Source organism: Astatotilapia calliptera, chromosome 10, assembly GCF_964374335.1.
Source record: "Astatotilapia calliptera chromosome 10, fAstCal68.1, whole genome shotgun sequence".
Lineage (NCBI taxonomy): Eukaryota > Metazoa > Chordata > Actinopteri > Cichliformes > Cichlidae > Astatotilapia > Astatotilapia calliptera.
The window spans coordinates 9902861-9925599 of NC_137431.1; the positions used below are offsets into that span (position 1 = coordinate 9902861).

At 40.0% G+C, this 22739-nt stretch overlaps 1 protein-coding gene across 3 annotated transcripts in view; it reads left to right on the forward strand.

Annotated features, from left to right (window-relative positions):
* LOC113030239 (roundabout homolog 1-like) overlaps positions 1–22739 on the forward strand; it is an 84332-nt gene that overhangs the window by 47936 nt on the left and 13657 nt on the right. For 2 of the 3 annotated variants that reach the window (XM_080307015.1, XM_080307013.1), the window contains exons 3-8: positions 11332–11489; positions 14913–15033; positions 16426–16564; positions 16674–16804; positions 19438–19562; positions 19661–19832. In XM_080307015.1, the coding sequence (XP_080163141.1) occupies positions 11332–11489; positions 14913–15033; positions 16426–16564; positions 16674–16804; positions 19438–19562; positions 19661–19832 (846 nt within the window). The remainder of the gene's footprint in view (positions 1–11331; positions 11490–14912; positions 15034–16425; positions 16565–16673; positions 16805–19437; positions 19563–19660; positions 19833–22739) is intronic. The other variant, XM_080307014.1, reaches the window with a different exon arrangement.

Consider the following 22739-nt stretch of genomic DNA (forward strand, 5'->3'; position numbering starts at 1 on the left):
ACGCGGAAATTATCGATGGTGCAGTGTCAAACCTTTCGTGTCTTGGGTTCGTGTAAATCTGCTATCACTTCATGCAGTGTCAGCATCTTTGCATGTTCTTAAACCGCAGTTTCTCCCGTTTGAATGAAAGCATGGGCTCTGGTGTGTTGTGGTGCATAATGTATATCTGTCAGTCACTGTAATATCCTCTGGAATATAATGCTGTAGTCTCAAAATATTTGCGTGAACACCATCCGTTGTTCCGTCTCGTACTTTTCTCTGATTTATATTAGGCTTTTTTTTCCTCTCTTTTCTTTTTTTCCTGGCACACCACAGTGCATTACATATTTGCCCACAGCCTCTTTCTCTCCTGGGCCTTGAGTTGTCTCTCAGATTGATGATGAGGGAGAGACTAGGGCACCTCTGGGTACATTAAGATGCAGAACATAGCTGTAACTATGAATGTGTATATTGCGTGTGATTTGTGTGTGTGTGTGCATGTGTGTGAGAGTGCGTGTGTGTTTTAGCACATAACTCCTGCATATTTTGGCACCTGCCTCACCATAAAGCAAACAGTGACTACAAAGTTGTCTTATCCAGTGTTACAATGACTATACCTCTTTGTTTCTTTGTGTCTATATCTCCACTCTCCTGCTTCTGTGTCTTTGTCTGGCTCACTTTTCTCTTTGTTACAATACATTGCCCTCCCCACTACCAGCTCTTCCTGATCCTCCTCCTCCTCGCTTTGTGACCTAGGTGCACTCTTCCCTTGGAGCATCTCTCCTGGGTTTTGCACTTTATTATTTCCATCGCTACCCACTTTGTCTTCTTTCACAAACAAAGGCCAGGTAGAAATTAGGGTAGATACTCATTTAAACAAAGAGTTGCCCACTCAGGGTTAGATTTATGCTCTGTCTGCAGGGTGTAATTGCACATACCCTAAACTTTGCCCCTCTCTTCTCTTTGTGTACAGTTCATGAAAGGTGCTTATTTAGAAATCAAGCTAGCCCAAGGAGATTTTCCAAACACTATTCTAAGGTCATGCTGCTCAAACAAAGGTTTCTATGGGCCAAAATGCTGGAATACATTTGTCTCAAGGTCTGACTACTGTCTACTATCCAATTCTTTTGTTTTGCCAAACAAAGCCGGTAAAGTCTTTCACACCAATCTCTCTCCTTCAGGGGGACTCATTGGACCTATTAGTGGAAAATCTGCAAATGTGTTTTTGTGTCTGCGAAAAAAATTAATTGACATACTCGCACACGTACTTACACGGACGCCTCCCTCCGCTTACCACATTTTATCTACTCGTTAATGTTCCCAATTACTCTGTCAAACACTGCCAACGTTTTGCAGCGTGGCACGCTTATTGAAATGGTAATGCAACCAACTCAAAGTGAAAGTCTTTCATTCGCTGACTTCTAAGTGGATTTATTCATGACAATTTACTGTTCTCATGCAGGATTACACTAATGAGAGGGTTAAAGTATGGTGTGTGTGTGTGTGTGTGTGTGTGTGTGTGTGTGCGCGCGTGTGGCTTTTCTGCTTTCATGTGAGGGACTCTTGCCCCAGAGAGAGAGGGCCACTCTTCGACTGCCTCCAGTTCTCTCCATTATTCAGAAGAAGAGGACTTGATTGGGTTTTGTACCATTCCCATTCTCACTGACATGCATTTCCTGCTTTCTAAAGGATTCAGGTGTTTGCTATTGCTGTCACAATTAATAGTTATGTTATGTTTCCTTTTGTGAGGTTTTTGATGCTTTATATCACTAACAAGTGTATATCCTGACAGCCTCAATACAAATCTCAGTAAATTACATCACACATGGAATAGGCTTCAGGAGTAACAAAGGAAAGCTAACTCGGGACCGTACAGAAAGCCATCTTCTGGCATGAGATGCAGTTCTAATAAGCAGGTGTTTTTAGGTGAGATCTCAGCATATAGATCATCATGTGTTGCGTTAAACTGTTCCTGAGTTTTCCACCCATCTAACCAGAGTCCTGTTTTAGCCGCATTATTCAGTTTTATATTTTATTGCGTTAGCGAGTGGCTATATGGATTTATTCCATTTGGTCTAAAAGCGCTTGGTGTGCAAAGTGGGTGCTATTTCCAAAGTAACGGGTGAAAGGCACAGACACAACCCACACACATTTTGTTTAGACTTCTAAAAGATTAATTAATGCAAGGCTTGCATCACTAGAATCCTGAAGTAGTGCTTCATCCTTGCAAATAAAAGACTGCAGGAAAATAATGGCAACCTCATACCTTTAGTAGATTATATTTCACTAACATGTTTCATTGAACGCTGCATTTTCACAATTATTATGTGCCCTAAGGAAGGAAAACGTTCCCTGAATGCATTTGCACTTATTAAATTGACCAAACGGGGTCTGATTTATTCTCTGTTCATTTATTTTGTCCAATACAATCTTGATTTAATTAAATGGCACACCTTGGAGAAAATTAATTAAAAAAATACTTGAAAATAATTAGCTTGTTTAATAATTGTGTGTATTCAGTGCCTGCAAGATGAAGCAGTATAATACAAATAATTTTAATTTAAAAAGAAAGGTGTGAGGCAATCCCTTTTGATGACAGGACACCGTGTTGTAAAACTATGGGTTTTCACATTCCTGCGTCATTTTAACTCTAAAGGTAGTTATTTCTCATGTCACTTGCACACACTATTTGTTTTGCAGTGCTGCAACACAACTTTTATACCTTATAATGACGCTATTGTAACAATTTATGAAGTATATATACAGTATGACATCAGAGATAGGTATGTAATCGGCAGGCCTGATTATCACTACTGCAAATTAAAACATTATACCATTAGAGCAGAAACAATAGTTGTAATGCAAGGTACATTAAGGTGTGTGTTAACACACAACCTTCACCAGAGTGGATGTCCCAGCAAATTCAGGTCAGACCATAGTGTAACCATGCAATCTCATCTACAGCCCACAGTTAGCATGCTAAATCCTAAAGTTCACAACAGCACAATTACAAAATGACTCAACAAGTATGTCTTACTTGGAAGGACTGCCAAAAGAAGGCTTCTTCTCTCTAAAAAGGACACAGCAGCACAAGACTTGTGGAATATTTTCCTTTGCACAGCACATGAGCATGACACGTCATACTGTCAAGTATAACTGTCAAATATAACTGTCAAGCACAGTGGTGGAAGGGTGATGATTTGGGCTTGTTTTGTAGCCACAGGACCCGAGCAACTTGCAGTCATTGAGCTGACAATGAACTCAAAGTCAGATGTGGGACCATCGGTCTGACAGCTAAAGGCTGGCACAAATTGTGTCATACAACACAATTGATATCCCAAGCGCAGCTGTATTGTCCAATGTGAAGCCATCTGTCTAACAGCTAAAGCATGGACGCAAAAGAAGTCATACAAAAGAATGATGTTGCAGAATGATCCCAAGCACACTATCATATCAAAAACTGAATGGCTGAAAAAAAATACAACGAAAAGAAATGTAAAAGTTGTTGCTGTGACCCATTTTTTGTCGAGATGTCAAAGTAAATGAAATGCTGTGGTGGGAATTTAAGGATGAATGCCCCTGAACTTTAACTGAAAGAGAACTGAAAGTGTAAAGAAAAATGGGCCAAAAAAGGGGGTTCTATCAGATATAAAATGTATGGATTGTACTTCATTTTTAAGTTAGCTGCTTAATTAAAATTTTAAATAAGAAAATATTTCTGGTCATGTGGGAAATTACATGAAAAATCAGTGAGAACTGCCCACCTGATCTCGTCAGAATCAGCACTTCTTCTTTGACTCTTTTTTTATTTAGTCCGAAACAATTGCCAAATGATAACTGTCAGATTATTTTTATTCAAGAAATTAAAACCACAATAAAGTGAATGAGTGATCACTATACAACATGTATAAAGGTGTCGTTTCCACATTTAACTTTGACCTTTTGCTGACGGTATGAGAAAAAGTCCAGTCCAGTCATGACATCAGAAAATGATGCTTTCCCAGCTAATCTTCATGTGCATGTGAGTCATAAGCTGATCAAAGTCAGTCCACATAGGAATTTAACTTGAAGACTCAACACACCACCTAGTGTTCTGACAAAACCTGATAGATCTGTATACCTATACAGGTGGCATTTTAACAAAGCTACGTTGCCACGAGACAACCTATTGCAGAAATCAGTCATTGTAAGAACTGGAGGAGCCTGTGGACCTATTTAATGCCTTACAGCCAGAGCTAGTTTGCAACAAACCAACAGCAGTCACATTCTGACTCCATAAAAGCTCTTTGAATGGTCTACATTTTCTATTTTGATGCCAACAAAGCACACGTAATAGTACACTGCAAATCCAACAAGAAAGTCCCAGCAAGATGCAGCCATACTTTACTACTGCAACAGCGTCAGCAGTGCCATATTTGGCAAACGTCTATGATAATGTATGGTGCCTTGTATTATTTCTAGGTGTTGAGGAAAAAGATATTCATCTAGAAACAATCATTTCCTGACTTTGTAGAAAAGAGATACCCAGATTATACATCATGTGACATCTGAAAATGGAAACAGGCTGACAGTACAAACTAACAGAGGTAGAGAAATAAACTGCATCAGAGCAAAACTAGAAGGCAAGAAAGCAAGGCCACCGCATTGGTGTATTTTTTTTTTTTAAAAGAGAGACTATCAAAAAATGGATGGATGAACCTGTATTATGTTTGTTTTGACAAGCCAAGTATGATATATATACCCACACAGTTGGTATGTGTTATTTGTATGTATTGATGTGTCTCTTCTCCTGAACGTGTTTTTTTCGCAACCAAATATATCCAAGACAGTAATTGACAACTCTACTAACCCTATTAGAGCTGTTCAGCCTCTGTTTCACCCAGCTCTTCTGCCACTTCACTAATTCTCCTAATCTTCTTCATGCTCGTCTGTCTTTTCATATCTCCCCTCTCCTTATTCTCACTGCAATGCTTTACCTCTTAGAGAGGGATGGGATGAGTGAAGAAGATTAAAATAGAGGTCACGCAATCCTTTTAGCTGGTTTTAATATCTGCTCCTCGAATGATATGTTCTGCACGTACATCAACAGGATTAGAGTGTCAGAACTTCCAAGAACTGATGAAGCAGTGCATCTATCCCTGTACGCACATTCACATGGCACCATGGTACACATCCCCTGCCAGGATGTAGTGCTGCTTAGCAGATGATATGTTTGTCCATTTTGCACATACAGTGTCTTTTTTCAGTTATTGTCTTTTCTTTTATACATATGTGTGTTTTAAAGAAGAGAAATAAGCAACAGTGCCAGCATTATCATTCCCTAACAGAGGATTTCGATGTATTGAGGCATTAAAGGGTCGTTCTCTGAATCTAAAAGGTAAGGACAGCAACAGAAAAGCGAAAGTTCAGTATTAAAAGACCCTGCAAATATTATAACATGGAACTTTATCATATGAAGTGAGCTACAATATTGAGTTAATTGGTTCGCCAAACAAAGATAGATATATGGCCCTGTGTGCAAGAAAATGTTTGCCCTGGGACCGTTTTTTTAAATAATAATTTCATTGTGGAAAATGAAATTCAAATTGGAGAGCCCATGGAGGACAAGCAAGGAATTTTTGTTAGTTTATGAGCCTTATGCACTGTCTTCTAGATGCTTGTGTTTATTTTACAAATCTCCTGTGGCATAGTTATGAGACTGAGCTCATGTATGTATTCTAATTTGTATGTGTGAGACTCTTTTATTGGATTTGCTTGGTTGCAATTCTTATTATGTTATTGGCTTTGGTGGGTGCTTGCAAAGGAGAACAGGGCCCACTGGACCTCCCGTGTGAGAGTACAGTATGTGTTTGTTGGTCTCACTCTCTCGCTCTCTCTCTTTTTTCAGTCTATATTACGAACTATTAGACATGAGCTGCGCATATTGGTTTTTCTGTGAAGCAGCTGTTTCTCTCAAAGCTTTCTGCCTCTCCAGACTAGTTTTTTAAGAGCAAGGAGAAGAAGAGGAGGTGGTGGTAGTGGAGGAGGGTGGTTCATGGTGGATAAACACACCAGGGGGTGGGGGTAGCAAGAGGTCAGGAGATAGATTGTGAGAAAAGCCAAGGATTTCATATCTACTGGGACTGAACGATAGCTGTATTTTCAAGGTTAGCTTTGGGTATTTATTGCATGCCCGTTTTCAAGTTGCTGCTCTGTGATATTTTAGTCAATAAGGGCTGGTTTGTATTTGAGCTGAAACAACAGGAAATGTTTTAAGCACTGAGCGCATTAAAATTTCACAATGTCAGTTCTTATTTTCGGTTAATATTACTTGCTCTTATAATATCATGTTTTTTGTGCGGTCACTGTGATGAGTGCCAGGAAACAGACAGAACCACAATACTGCTAAGCATCTGCCTCTTGCCCTTTTCATTTCAGTATGTACACATCACAGACAGGCTGAGGCTGATCTATAGTAACAGTTTAGCATTTTGGGAACCCAAATGAACCAATAATCAGTAGAAGGTTAAAAGACAGTCGCTACTATCTTACTATCGGAACTGTCCTACAAGTGACTCCTTTACGGTGGCCCTGAGAGGCCAAACGGACTGCAACTTAAGAAAACACCAGCAATAAGAAAAACGCTGCAAAAGCACACAAAGCACAACAGACATAGGAAAAACGACAACAGAAATAGGAAAAAAGAAAACAGAAATAGACTCTGTGCGCCTTAGCATATGCTGTTTCCGGTGGGGAAACTCCTGTATAGCGCTTCGTTTCCGGTGTGATATTCGCTCCTTGTTTACGGTCGGGTTTTCCAAAACAAGTCAACCGAATAGATGAATCAAGCGGTGATTTACATTTCTAAAGATGTCTTGGGCATTTACCGAATATATCTGTAGATGATGTTCATTGACTTGTCAATATTTTTTTCCCCGCGCCTCAGAGCAAAAGAGAGAAATAATTCAAATTCTATATTTCTCAGCATTTGTATACAGTGGTCCCTCATTTATCGCGGGTGTTATGTTCTAAAAATAACCAGCGATAGGTGAAATCCGCAAAGTAGTATCTTGGTTATCTTCTTCAGAGTCACACTGCAAAATTGATCATTTAATTTTTTTATGACACAGCAATGGTGAGTGTTCGCACACTCCGCTCTTTGTAACTTAACACGATCTTACCGTTTTCGTGTTTTGGACATGATTTTGGAGTCCTTCGCAGTAGCGACTGACCGCAAAGTAAGGCTACCGGAAATGTACAACCCTACACCCGGTCTTAAAACAGGAAGTAAGCATTTTCTTGTGCACAGGGTCTATTGGAAAAAAACAGATTTCCAAAAGCACAAGCGAAGTGTTTCTAGGGAGACAATAACCCGACAGACCAGTTGCAGAAAAACAAAATATGGTAGGTGTGTTTTATCATGATTCATATAATACTGATGACGGATTTTTAGGCTAATAGTTAGGCTAACACACTTACCTCTCATCTTTTCTTTCCTCACAAAACCGATAGATCCTCCACTTCTTTTAAGTGTCTCCCAGCGCAATTCTTAGCATATTTTGGTTCCTGCAACTGGTCTGTCGGGTTATTGTCTCCCCAGAAACACTTCCCTTGTTATTTTGGAAATCTGTATTTTCCTATTTCTGTTTTATTTTTTCCTATTTCCGTTGTCATTTTTCATATTTCCATTGTGTTTTGTGTGCTTTTGCTGCGTTTTTCTTATTGCTGGTGTTTTCTTAAGTTGCAGTCCATTTGGCCTCTCAGGGCCACCATACTCCTTCCTTTTTTTTTCCGTTTCAGTTTTTGTACTGATAAACTAGATGTTAAGCTAAATGGCTACTAGATAGCTTTGTAGGATATACAATGATTTTTTTTCTCCATTTAAGTCTTAACCAAAACAGCAATTAAGCATTACAATGTTAACTTAATATAAAAAAAACCCATTAGATATTAGGTCAACTCCTCTGACGAGTAAGGAATATAACTAAATATCTTTCTAGTAGTAGGTTATTGCAATAGACTATGAGGGTAAAGTGCTATAACAAGATATAAGATTTATGAAAATACACATCAACCAGGTGATAAAAATGCCAAAGTGCTCTGCTTTGCTTTCTTTAAAATACTAAAAAGGACATTTTTCTCCAATATAGCTCAAGGTGTAATCTGATTTTAACCATTTTTAACCATCAGTGTCTTAAGGTAATATCACTATTGACTTTGGGACATAAAAGTTATGTTTTATTATTGCAGTATGCAATAACTGTTACTGCTACAGGATAGCAAATAGTAAATTGAGGAGTAAATTGAGACCATCACCACAAAAAGTGTATATGGCTGTCGTATACAATGATAGTGTGATAAGGTTACTGTCTGTGGCATATCTCAGGCCTGTCCTGATTTGATCGTATTTCTTTGGTCTAGTTGGACTCTATAGAGAGGATTATTGGAGCCCTGCTACAGTAGGCCTTTCAAGCTGTGGTTCAGGCTCCAGAGGACTAACAACAAGTCAGACGCTGTCAGATCCCAACTAGTGAGGCCAAGGGCTGATGCTTTGAAGTGGGCTATGCAATTCTCATCTGGAGGGATCAGATTGAGGGAGAAAAAAAGACGAGGAGAGGTGCAAAGCTTGAGCTAAACAGGCAAGTTGGGTAGGCCTCAGAAGCTGGTGAGGTGGTTTTCACTGAATCAGACCTACGTGGATGCTACATACCATCAAAAACATACGAAATTCCTGTTCATTATGCAGCTTGTGGAATACACAAGTATGATTTGTTTCTAAAACGGAGTGCAGAGCCCTAAAATATGCAAGGCATGTACAAAGAGAATGGAAAATCAGATTACACTAAAAGTTTTTAAAGTTGGCGGGAGGACACAAAAGAAATCATAATAGTTCTGGTTCTGCAATCAAAGCATGCTGAGAAAAATATATGGTAAGAAAGAAGGTTTAATTTGTGCTGATTGTTCCTTGCATAATTCTTCAAATCCTCTTAAAATCAGTATGATTTTCTTTTATTATTATTATTATTCTCCATGTAGCTTGGTCATGCAAATGCTGCTGACTTGGGAAGATTTAAGGCTAGACAGTGTTGTCTAGCCTTAAATCTTTAAATCTCTGAGCAACATCACTCCCAAAAAGTAGGTTGTCAGGATATGCTTCTAGATAAGCCGAAATTATATTAATTGTGTGGAGCCAGTAGATGACGAGAGAAGACAGTAATGTAAGAAAACAGGAGGATTTGACGACTGTTGAGAAACTGGAGAGAAGAAAACAGTCTTAGTATGCATAGTTTAGGTTTGGAGATCACAGTACATGCACTGGTGTGTGCGTTCATGGTTTTTACTTGGGCATGCATAATTTCCTATTATAATGTAACAGGCAGATACTTTTTCCAAACTCAACATAAACAGTCAGTTTTACAATCACAGCTTTTAGATTATCTGTGTACTTACCCAGCACAATAGCATGACATGGAAAAACTAACCAGTTTCTCCTTGTTCACACACACACACACACACACATACAAATGGGTGCACACTTACAAAGACATTCCTTCCTAACCTTCATATGCTCCCTCTGATTTTAATCCTTATCTCTTCTAGTCTTATTTCTTATGCTAACTGCAATGCTATCACTGAAACTGAATCTTTAACAAAGGGGTTTATGGATGCAGTCCAGGCTTTCGATTTCTGTGAAAACATTTGGCCCTCACACAATAGTAAAAGCAGATGTGCAACCCACCATTGGAATTAAGCGATAATATCAGTCAATCAGTCAACATGCACGCACACAGTGTGCACAGAATTATGACGGTCTCCCTTTCTTCCTGTCTGAGGTAACCCCAACCATGTTTTTCGCGTCCCACGGGGAGTGCCTTTTATCATGCGACATTGTGGTGTCGGCAGTATTGGGGGGAGTCGGGGAGCGGGGGTGAGGTGGGGTGGGGTTGTCAGACAGCTGTTTCCCATCAGCACTCAGTCAGGCAGTCGCAACCCTCCTCAGAGGATCAGAGGGGGCAACGCAGCGAAGTGAGTCTCAGAGATATGCGTGGGCCAAAATACTTCCAATTAGAAGGTCATCCCAATTTGTTCTCTCATATCCACGGTGCTTATCAGGCGTCTCGGGCCCACTCGGTGTTATGCACAAAAAGAGGTGAATGGGTTGTTGCTGCCATATGGGAGTGATTATGCGTTTTCCTCATTGTTTCCTGTCTTTTCACCCCAGCTCTACTGAGTCTTGCTGCTATGCTTGGTCTGCGTTGGCTCGGCTCCCTCGGCTTGTTTCAGGTTCTAAGCCCCTCCTGTAATTTAAGTCCGGGAATGCTTAACAACAGTCACTCATGCACAGGCGTCTACATTAGCACATGTTGTTCACCTCATCAGTGGCAAAACTGTGCTCACCGATATGGAATTAAAGTTGTTTTTCATCAAAAGAACTTTCTTTTTCGTTTCTCTTCTACATATCCTAATTTCACTTTTATTCTTGCTGTAATTTTGCAAATGATAGCCCATTCAATATGATGCTAGAATCTAATAAAAAAAAAAACTGCTGCAGACACCACAACATAATGTCTATGGTGGAGACAGGAAAAAGCTCTCTCTGACCACCAGAGTTCACGCTGGAGTAGATGCGAGTTTGCTTTGTCTCTGATACAGCTGGTGGCTGGAAGATCTTTTTCTGCACACAACCTAGTCGTTGTGGAAAGATGATAAATTGCCGTGGTAGCTTTCCGCCTCCTGCTAGTGTAGGCTGCTGGATCCCACCTTTACTGCAGAGCTTTATATCTTCTCATCTTACTGTCAGCCATTAAGAACAAACTTTCTCAGCAGCTAGTCTCAACAGACCCTGCATGAGCGAAGGAGTAGTCCCACGAGGGATCCTGACAGGCTGATAAATGAATACAATTTAGATGAGTGGATAATACTGTACTAATATTATCAGATTACTAACAGTGTAGCTCTGTAAATTTATTTTGTGTAGGTGTTTGTGTGTCACTGTCAAAAAGTGGGATTGACAGAGCTAGTAAACAATCAACTGAAACTTGTACGGCTGTGTTTTTGACATGGGAAGTCAAGTACAAAATATCCTGCTGGTCAAGCTGTTAAAGACTTGGTATTGCAGCCCAGTTCTGCGAACAAGAAAAGGCGTTAATATTGTTACCAAGAGCAAAAAAGCAGCTTAAGTCCAAACTATAAAATTTGCACCTTAAAAATATTAGCTGCTAATGCCACATCACAAAAGTCATTGAAATAGACTTTTTGACACACTAAACACAGCCCCACTTGAAGACACCAATGATACGAGGAAGTATTCACCTTCTTAACATTATTAAAGTCCTCTCTGTTTCCTGTTCTGCTTGTCTGTGTTTTTTCCAGTCTTACGTGACGAATTTAGGCAGAATCCTGTTGACGTTATGGTTGCAGTGGGTGAGCCTGCGGTCCTGGAGTGCCAGCCACCCCGTGGACACCCCGAGCCCACAATCTCCTGGAGGAAAGATGGCTCCAACTTAGATGACAGAGATGAACGCATAACAGTAAAAGCAGCTATTTTGATTTCACACATTTCAACTAATGATAATTTATACTGTTGTTGTTATATCATTATATTCATGGGAAAGTGCAAGTCATTACATTGGAGATGCTAGAACGTTGACGTTATGTGAAGAACAAACTTTGACATGAAAATTGGTGGGGTTCAAAAAGCCTTTCAGTGTGAAATTCTGATGCTTAGTTGCCTTTTTTGTAACGTTAACATACAAATTAAAGCTCTGCAGGAATTTGGAAAAGCAACCCTGTGAAGTCGCAAGATAATTTTCTTGTGGTCACTGAAACCTTTTCTGGTTCTCATTACCAAAATGCTTGTAGGAATTTTGGAGAGATGATTTATTTGGCTCATACAAAACCTTAACCACAGAGCAGCACATCAGAAAAAAACCAAAAGTGTACATTATACTGTACAGGAAGGAACAGCATTGTGTGCTAATGTTAGCTACTGTATTGATGTATGGTCTTAGTCTAATGTATTAGGTCATGTGGCACGCGGCAGACAGCAGTGATTTTCCTTTTCATGCTTTTGTATACACTGAATTTATTTTGCATTTAATGGCTTCCTGCTCCTTTAACTTTGGAACAGAATCTGGTTTCAACAACTCAGATAGCTGTGTGCGTGCATGTGTGTGTGTCTGTGTGAGAGAGCTGATTTGTTTATTTGAGTCTTCTCTTCCATGCTCCCAGGAACACGCAGGAAATTCAAAGCTCATGTTAGTGTGGAGTGACAGGTAGAGCATCTCTGGGGAACTGTGATGGACAGAGCAGCTATCTCTGATTTAAGAAGAGGAAAGGATCAGAGCCAAGGGGGAGGCTCCTCTGAGGGAAATACAAAGGCTGCTTTTCCCTTTGTACTTACGTGCCTGGCTTCGTCCTCCCTGATCATCTTTTCTATATGGAAATGTGTCTTTGCCATGAGTGTTCTCTCAAAGACATTACTTACTGTACAAAGACCAAAGGAGTCTACCACAAGTGATTCATGGCTACCTTTTGAGTGTTTCCCTTGTGGCCTTTAGCTGTCAGTTATTAATAGTGATATGCAGATCAAGTTGTGAGTTAACAGTTGGATTGAATTTTATGGATTTTAATTAAAAAGCTGAGTGTCTTCATTGCAGGAAAATACGTACACATCACACTAAGGCAGCTAATGTGTTTTCCCTCAGGGTATCTAAGACTATGTAAAAAAGAAATAGAAGACACCGAGGCACAAGAGGAAGAAAAGCTGAGGTTTCAGTGTCCGAGATGGAGGACTGACAAACCACATTTTCATTTCTTTGCAGTGGAATTTTTGCTAAAAATGAGGAGCGGTCAGTCGAGGAAATAAAAAAGCTCTCAGTCTACTCTTTAATCAGCTGCTAAAGTTACAAGTGCAGTAAACAGAAAAAAAAAGTTGCAGAGCATAAGTATAACATTAGCCAGTGGCAATGGTTAGATCATCTTTGCAATCCTCGAGAAAGACTTGCAGCAAGGGGTAACTCGCAAAACCCTTTCTCCAGGATTTAAATAGGTAATCTCAATGAGCCAAAGTCAGTAAACTCTTTGAAATGTAGAAAAGAAATGAGACCAAATAAGAAATCTTTTAACTCACATTGCACTAGTTTGAAAAAGAGCCTGTGGTATATCTGTCTGTGTCCTCCAGTCCCTCTGCAACCCTGAATTGGATAAGCAGTTAAGAAAATGAGTGGATGGATGGGTTATTCATGAATCATTCACAGCAGCTTAAACACCCGCATTGCATTATGTTTTTAGTGAAATACAGAGCGTTTTATTTTAGTGGCTATAATGTAACTCCAAACATCCAACCCTAATCCAGTGAATACTGACAGGAATGGCTGAATCTGCAATACTAGTTCCCAAATTCCCCCACGTGCCCCCTGTGATTACCAGTGGTTGGCAATGTGCATCTCAAGTACACACAACCACAAGTCACCCCGCAATTTATTAAGTCTTCCTCTTAAAACCGCATGATTTACAACAGATTTGAAATGGTATCCACTCTTAGGCCACTCTTGGTCTTTTTATTTTTCAATTTTTTTATTTATTTGGTGGACAGTGTCAGCCGTTTGTGGTGGAAGGTTAGCCTGGAGGAGGCTGACTAATAAATGAAAGGCTGCTGGTTTTATCCCTGCAGCAGCAATTTAATGATGTATTCCATCTGTAAGCTTGAGAGTTGAGAGTTCCTACGGAGCCAGGTGCTGTCTGGCATGTTGCTGAATTACTCAATGGACCCAGCTCTGTAGGCAGCCTTGACCTCTGAACTGTGTTAAGAAATGGCAGCGCTGCAGTGTGTGTCGTGTCCCTAGCAAGAATGCATGAATAGTTTGAGCAGGGAAGAAGCAATCTAAGAGCATAATAACTGGGCTGAGAGTTTAATTGAAGTTGATGCCTGGTTTCACATGTCTGGTTGCAGAGAATGGCTTTGTGTTTGTTTGGAGGTCAGCATGTTTCCCTTCTCCAGTTTCTCATCTACTCACTACTGCTCTGCTGTCACCTCTAACACCAAGCTGCTGCATACTATCAGTAGAGGATCTCACATTCAAAGTACCTCAAAGACATGGTGTGTGGAGGCGTGTGGTGGACAGAAAAGGCTGAAAGCAGTGGGCCACCCCAGTAGCTTACCTGGTAGATCGCGGATTTCTCACTGAGCCTGAGTCCTTTTGTGCAGAGCCTTGGGTTTGAATGTAGGGTGGGCTATTTGCTGCATGTCATTCCTTCTTTCTCTTTCATGCCTCTGCTGTCTATCTCAACTACATCTACCAAATAAAGAAGAAATGCCAATAAAAAATAAACATGAATGTGTGGGTGTGCCTGTGCCTGTGCCTGTGTGTGTGTGTGTGTGTGTGTGTGTGTGTGTGTGTGTGTGTGTGTGTGTGTGTGTGTGTGTGTGTGTGTGTGTGTGTGTGTGTGTGTGTGTGTGTTTGCCGATATGCTTAGAGAAAAGTTTGGGAAAGGCAAAGTAGGCTGACAGAACATCTAAGGAGTGTCTCTACAAAGAGGCAGTCCCTTTGTTCCCAGGGTTCTCATGTAGTGCTAGATATGAATTATGTAATTTCATAATGGGTGACCTTCTGTGCAGATTGAAAGGCAGTGAAAATTCTATTCCTAAGCAATAGAGAGCCAGATCAATGCGCACAGGCTTACACAACACCATGCACTTCTTTTTAAACAAGGGACAGTCAAAGATGTGACCATGCAAAAGACAGCATCATACTTTCAAGTAAACATGTCAAAAAGAAAACTTGAGCTGAGGCATATTTTATCGCAGAATACACAAATAGCAGCCAGATTAATACACGCTTTATGGATGTGATACTCTGTTAGTAATTCACAAACACGGTACACATACAGATGGCTAGATCCTCCACAAATACAGCTGTGCAAATATTGATTTTTTTTCTGTTGTCTTTTAGATTCGGAGTGGCAAACTAATGATCACCAACACTAGGAAGAGTGATGCAGGGAAATACATCTGCGTTGGAACCAACATGGTGGGAGAGAGGGAGAGTGAGATTGCCGAACTCACGGTGCTTGGTAAAATATGCAGCTTTTTGATTGCATTTCACAATGTTGCAGTACTTCACTTAGTCTGAGTACTTCCAGTTCTCAGTGCCTTGCCAGTCCACTGTACAATGCTTTTTTCACTGGGGTATAATAACCCATTAATTATTTTGATTATGCAGCTCTACCACCCAGTCTACCAGCTTTAGCAAATTTCCCCACTGAACATGCACTGAACATCTAACAGTGCTACATCTAATGTTATAACCTTTCAGTATAAGAGCTCCCTATGGTACTGTGCTTCTTCTAGTGCCGCCTCCTGCTTCTAGCCTCTATTCTCAATCCCCCACTTATTTTCCCAACACTTTCCATTAGAATAGAGCTCTTATCTGTACCACATCGTTAGATGGCCTTGGTTCAGGTTGCAAATATACAATGTAGTGGCTCAAAGAGCCTGTCAAATAAATGTGGAAAATCCCGCTGAATGCAGAAGCATATTAACATATGCTGTTTTCTGGGCTGTACAAAATAAATGGCAGATAAATATATGATTATCTATAGAATTTCATGTCAAACCTGATTTTATTGTATTTATTTAATCCCAGCAACTAATAATTTATACTTATTTGGGTGAAAAGTTGAACCACTCAAAAATAACATACTGATTATAAAAGTTTGTTCAAAACTCAAATGTACCTCAAATGATTTGAAAAAGTTATTAATATGAAGGACTTTTTCTGCTTGTTCAGAGGGGTTAAAATCAGATGACTTTGGAAGAAAGTTCATGACAGACAGCATTTCATGGTCTTCTACTACAATAGGCCTTGAGAAGCCATAACATGCATTAGATCCCATTATTCTGCTGTAATGTGAATCGCACTGCACAAGCATTTGATCTTTTCCCCAAAAGTGTTTTGTAGACAGCTACTCATTCTCTGTGACTGCCTTGAACCAGAACATTTCACAGAACTTTTGCTGGTTGTAGTCCTGCTTTCTGTATCTCAAACAAGTTGCTTTGCAATTTTTAACTTTTGCAAAACTTGATGTATTGATGTTCTGTTGGTGTGCATAGTCCTCAGTCCAGCCATGATATGATGCAGAGGAGAATAGAATAACAATCTGACTTCTGACGCTTCAGCTGTTCGAACACGCTGTTTCCCACACAGAGTACTCAGTAATAAACTCTCAACCATATTTATAATAGGTGAACAATTGCAGCAAGTGGATTTACTTGGGTGAGCCTTTGATGAGTAGATTAAATCAGTCTGAGTGCCGACTGATCCCTGCTTCAAAGGATTTGATATGATCCAAGACGTCTTTCCATTTTTGTCAGCTTTTCAATACTCATACCTTCTGAGCCCACAAACACGATGAATTTGATCCTGTAATGATGTTTGTTCCTCTTACTACTGTGCTGCCATATAGAGCGTCCGACCTTTGTGAAGCGGCCCAGCAGTGTAGTGGTGCTGGCAGAGGAGAGTGTGGAGTTCAGCTGTGTTGTCCAAGGAGACCCTGTTCCCACTGTCCGCTGGAGGAGAGATGATTCTGACCTGCCTAAGGGCAGGTAACACACAAAAACCCTCTACATTCAGTAACTGACCATGCAAACATGGTGTTTCCACTTGTTCTTTCATCTCTTGGGCATGTGTGTGTGTGCATGTCTGTCCTGCCAGCAGATTTGAAATCCTAGAGGACCATACCTTGATTGTTCGCCAAGTGACCTCTGCAGACGAAGGCTCTTATACATGTGTGGTGGAGAACATGGTTGGGAAGTCTGAAGCGTCTGCCACGCTCACTGTACATGGTCAGTACAACCCAGCCTTCACACTTAATGCTCTACAATCGAAGCACCTTCTTCTCATGTATATGCAGTCCACATATTTTTTTTCAAGGCCTCAGGTTTCATTTTAATGGATGAGAAGTGTTTGCCTAAGAGTTGTTCCTAACAGGAGACCTAATCCTGTGTCATAGTGTCACAAATTTACCAAGAAATGACTTTTACACAGCCGGGCGTTCAGCATGACCACGCTTTCATCATTGTGCCTTCTTGTACCGAATAATTGTTTCTAGGGTGTGTTTGTCTTAAGGCCTGAGGGTCATATAACAACAGCTAAGAAGTCATAATAAAAGTTTGTTTGTGCAAACTAAAATGAGCATCAGAAGGAAATGTTCGTGACTGCAGGAGCTAAATTAATTTGGTCTAAGCTGTAATGCCACAATGACACCCTTAAGTTCTTAAATCAATGACAGGAAATAGGCAGTGAGATATCTCTCATGGTTGCACATGCAAACCAGTACGCATAAATACACACATACAGAGAAGCAGTTGGTGACATATACTGCAAAGACAGTAGGACTTAATTAAAGACGAGCTGGTTACATGCTGGGGACTGACATGGTTCCAATTACATTGTCTTCCTCCTCCTCCAAAAACCTGAGAAAATGAGCATCGGGGGGGGCATAGCTAAATTTGGCAAACAATGGAAAAGACCAGGAATACAGCATTTGATGTTGTATTACTAGATTAAAAAGATAGTTATTTTAGTGAATGCATGTTTCATATTAAAAAAGAAGAAAAGAAAAAAAAGCCCAACCTCTGTATGGCTCAAATCATAGTCACAACCCTAACCACAGAATCATTTTTACTGACCTAGAACATTTGGTTGATATTAAACAATTGCCATTATAAACAGTTGTAGTAAGCCAAGGAGCTTAGTCATAATAATTTTGCACAAGTTCCAAGTATGACATTGTTCTGGAATTACTAAATTAATATGTATTTATTCTGCCTGTATTACCTCTCTCTACTTTTCTCTCTCTCTCTCTACTCTAGAGATGTGGATAGATATGGCTATTTATAGAGAGGGTGCTTAAGCCATGCTTTACCACCGTATCCACAGCAGTGTTGCACTGTAGTTCCAAAAGCAGCTGGTTAGCAAGCAATTCATTGCACTATAAATCTAGCTTTGACATCTTAAGATTTCCAGTGTTTCCCATCTACAAATGCATGTTTGTTAGTGTGGAAATTTTACAGTAGCTCCTACTTTTCCCCTCTATCCAGACACAATGCTTCATCCGCATCTCACCCTTTATGAGTTTTATGTCCTCATTAACCAATTGTACGTCTGTTAAACTATGCCTCTAGGCTGGCTGGCTCTGACTCAAACTGGCAATTACATGTGTTTTTCACACGTCACAGCCAATAAGTCTGCTGCACATAACTGGGGATAGACAGCCTGCTTTACTCTTTAACATCTGTGCTTTTCTTCCATTTCTTTAACGAGACATTGTGGGGGGTAACCTGTGTCACTTGAGATCCCTTTGAGAACACTAATCATATTTAAAAAAAAATCATACATCATACATCACACTTTATAAAAATAGAAGAGAAATAATAGTTTTGAAATGCTACTAACGACAATGATGAAGAATAACTGGAAGGATTATTGAATTGGCCTAGTGTGCACAGTGCAGGGTACCGAAGGGGCCAATGAGTTCCTAAGTAAGATCTTTTCATTTAACGTGACCAACAATGAAATCAGTAAAAGAAATTAAACAACTAGCTTTCACACACACACTACAGTCTTTCTGCATATTAGCGCAAATGTCAGAAACAGTCCAATCAAACATTAAATAGACCTCAACCTACCATGTGTCCATGTGATGTCCGCTGTTGCATTATTTTGCAGTGTGAAAATAGCTTGTATTATAGTCTGGTGAAATCACGGCAAGCAAGGCTGTTCTTCTGTCTGCACGCTCTACCCACACAGCACCATCACATAAAGCAGACAGAGCATTTCCTAAAGTAAAGCAGGTCGTCTCTTATGGAGCACCAACAGGGAGAAAGTGTAGCTTTGGACACCTGATGTGAACTACAGAGAAACTAAATGATTGCAAGCTCATGAACAGAAATACACAAACCAGCCACGGAGAGACAGAGCGAGAAAGGGAAAGAGATAGAGAACAACCACAAGGTGAAGCAGAATAATAACAAAGCACCTCTTTGACAGTTTATTTTGGAAGTCTTGCACATGTGATCAGGTGCCTACAGTTCCATAACCCTTCAATGAACTGTAGAAAAAAAACCTTTTAAAACTGTCCCTGCATCATTGCAATTGTGTGTGCATTGTGTGTATTCACCCTGATTATTCATTGCGCTGCTTTTTTGTGTGTCTTTTTTCCTTGTAGTCAATACTGGTAAGTTGTCGTCCATCCCTCACCCACCATCAGACAGCAACAAGAACTCATGAGTCCCTGTCACTGTCCTATCTTCACTGTAATTCCATCCACCACTACAGTATGTAATTCATGTTATGTGTGGGTAAATGAATAAAATATGTAAAGCTTTTCTCACACACACACACTAATGTTATAATGCTGAGAATGATAAAAAATGTGTAATGCTGACAGGTAATTAGGACCTCTCTTCTTCTGCAGTGCCCCCGGCTTTTGCCATTCGTCCCAGGAACCAGGTGGTGGCAGTGGGCAGGACGGTCACCTTCCAATGTGAGGCTACTGGCAACCCGCAGCCTGCTATTTTCTGGCAGAGGGAGGGCAGTGAGGTGAGACTGACCCTTAGTCTGTCATCACACTACTAAATCACTGCACAGTGTAAATAAAGATAATGAATGGCTAACTGTGATCTTCATCTCCCCTCTAGAGTCTTCTCTTCTCCTACCAGCCACCGCAGCCCTTTAGCCGGCTGTCCGTCTCCCAGATGGGCAGTTTGACCATTACCAATGTTCAACGTAATGATGGCGGCTTTTATAGCTGCCAGGCTCTTAACATCGCTGGCAGCGTTATTACCAAAGCGCTGCTGGAGGTTACAGACTGTGAGTAAAAGGAAGTGGTGATGGAGGGCAAAGGAGGGGACTTTTATGTAGCTCTTTTGCAGCTTCATTCTTTTGTCTTTTGGCTAAGTGGACTACATTGTGGCAGCAGTCTTGTTTTGTTGAGCAGGTAAATTAAAGTACAGTTTTGTTTTGGCTACAGACGGCAGTAATATGGGTGTGGTGGTTTGCCTTGGCTTCAGTCAGGAGAGGGATTTTATGAGATATTGTTCACATGTTGGGCTCAGAATAGTTGGTTTCTGCGGTGACTGTCTATAAAGAGTGTCTGTACTTACAGCGCTGTGCAAAAGTTTTGAGCCAGTCCTCAGTTCTTTATATTTACTTCCAAGGGGTCAGAATTTCTTGTAATATTTTTAAAGTAGTTTTGAGGAGTACCTCTGCAGTAGTTGTAGTAGTAGTAGTTATTTTAAAAAAAAAATTTTATGTTGGTTGCTTTTCCACATTAGTTTTATATTTTCAGATTAACACTTATCTGTTTATTTTTATTTATTTGTTGTTAACTCAAGCAACAGTATCTGTAAGTCAGGTCCTTTCACAAATGGGGGAAAAAATCCAGCAAAGACCTGACAATGGACCTGAAAGATGCATCTAGCTCTTCAGCTGATCTGTCTACTTTTGGATGAAGCCTCACCAGAAATGATCTCAGTGGAATGGTGGCTGTCAACTAGCCATTCTTAAGGAAAGGAAACAGGGAGAAGAGGCTGAGATATGACAAATTACATGAGAACCATGCTAAAAATTAGAGGCAACAGATGCAATGATGAATCCAAATTTGAAGGAGGTGCTTGGGAGAAGTACAACAGGAAGTGCTTACAGCCATCTGTAAAACATGGTGGAGGCTCTGTCGTGGTTTAAGTATCTTGTCAAAATGGATGTACTTATGCAGAATATGTGCCATCAGATTTTGATCCACCATGCAAAACCATCTGGACAGTGTCTGATTGGCAGCAGCTTCATTTTTCAGCAAGACAATGATACCACACTGCCAATGCAACAAAAGTATACCTGGATAGAAGAACTTGGGATTGTCTTGGCAATAAACAAAACAAAAGGCAGGCAGTATCCAAATAAGAGCTTTTTCTCATCCAAAGAAAAAGAGCTCATAGCGCCAAACAGTCATTGTAAGATATATTAAATTGTAAGGTAAAGACTCTACTTAAAGACATTACAAGAAAGCTTGCCTAAGAGAGTTCAGGCTGTGTTAAAGACTAAAGGTACTCATGCCAAATATTTTAGCTCATTAGAATTATGTATGTTTGCAAGTTTCAATAAATTGCTTCATGTGTTTCCGGTTTTCCCAGCAACATATAAAGAAATGTGTTTTGACTCAAGACTTTTGCACAATACTATATAAATCTTCTCTTAAAGAAACATTTCCCAACCTGCAATTGTGCAGTAAATAGTCTAAATAAAGATGGCTGCACTGATCATCATTAATCATTAGTTTGCCTTAACACAACACAGCACAGACTGGTTTATTGTACTCTAGATCTAGAGTTCAGTATATGAGGTTTTTATAGAAATTGGTCTGAGGGACTCTCATCCAAACTATACATGATGAAATAACTATGCTGATTGCCTTAAAAAGCAATTTGAATGTGCTCGGAGGCCTACAAAAGTAATTGCAGACACAAGTAATTGTGCACCTGTGTGGTGATGAATAACTACTTGTACGTCTGTGTGAGTTCTATGTACGTAAATACATTAAAGAAAATAATTGCTTCAGTTTTGAACAGACTGGTAATGCATCTACACATTGAGTGGATCAGTGCACCTCTGTCAGTTGTCGTGGACAGTATTCTGCCCATACCAATAATGTGTCCTGCAGACACCTTAGTATGAAAGTGAGAGTCTATTCAGTAAAAAGGAGGTGGGCTGTTCATGGGTGTTTTTAGGATTTTTTCCAGCAGTCTGCACAGCTCTACACTCTCACTTGCACATTTTTTTTCTCTCCACTCTCCCCTCCCCTAAATTCTATCCATCCTACCACACGCCTCTCATCCCCATTTAGAGTAGTGCATTTGTATGGTAATAACTGGTTCACATTACCTCTGGCAGTTTTCAAGGCACACTTCCATCACCTTTTTTGGAGGTTTTTTTTGTATTTTTTATCTAGAGCCCCTGCTCCCATCCAGGGTTTTTTTTTCCAAATGTAAGAGAGCGAGAGAGTCTGTTATCTAAGTTAGACTGTTATTAGTTGGGCTTTGCCGACATGATTGGATCCGGCTCCAGCAGTACCTACAACCCAATGAACGATTAGTTGCTCTCCGCTGGAGGGGAAAAGTTGATTTCTTTTTCCTCCGCTGCCTGCGCAGCCACCTAAGCTTATTGTTCTCCCTCTTTACCAATTTACCCCTCAATATCTTCCACATCTTATCTGTCTTTTGTTTTTTTCCCAGGCCTTCATTTTCTCAACTATTCTCAGTTCTTATTTTTATTTTTCTCTTTCTCTTTATAACTTTAACATTTTATTAAAATGAATCCCTAATCTCAAATTCTGTAATATACCACTGGCAATGACATTGTTGTAGAGAAGAAAATGCAGAAAAGGGTTGGAGGGGGAAAAATGTCAGCTAAGATCTCACTTGTCCCCCAGCCACTGCCCATATATATATATATATGTATATATATATTAGGGGTGCAACGATACACAAAATTTTTTCGATACAAAAAAGAATGTTCATGCCTTTTTAATTTGTCATTTATTAAAATTATAAATATATATTTTAACTCAAAAGTACAGTTTTTAAATTTAACCCTAACCCTTGTGCGTGTTTTTTATTTTGACAGCGAATGCGCAGCTGCGGACCACTTATGTGCAGCCCTGGTTATTTAGCTCGTCATATTGCAGCCACAGAAATTCTTTTGTCCATGAAACCATAAAGCTGC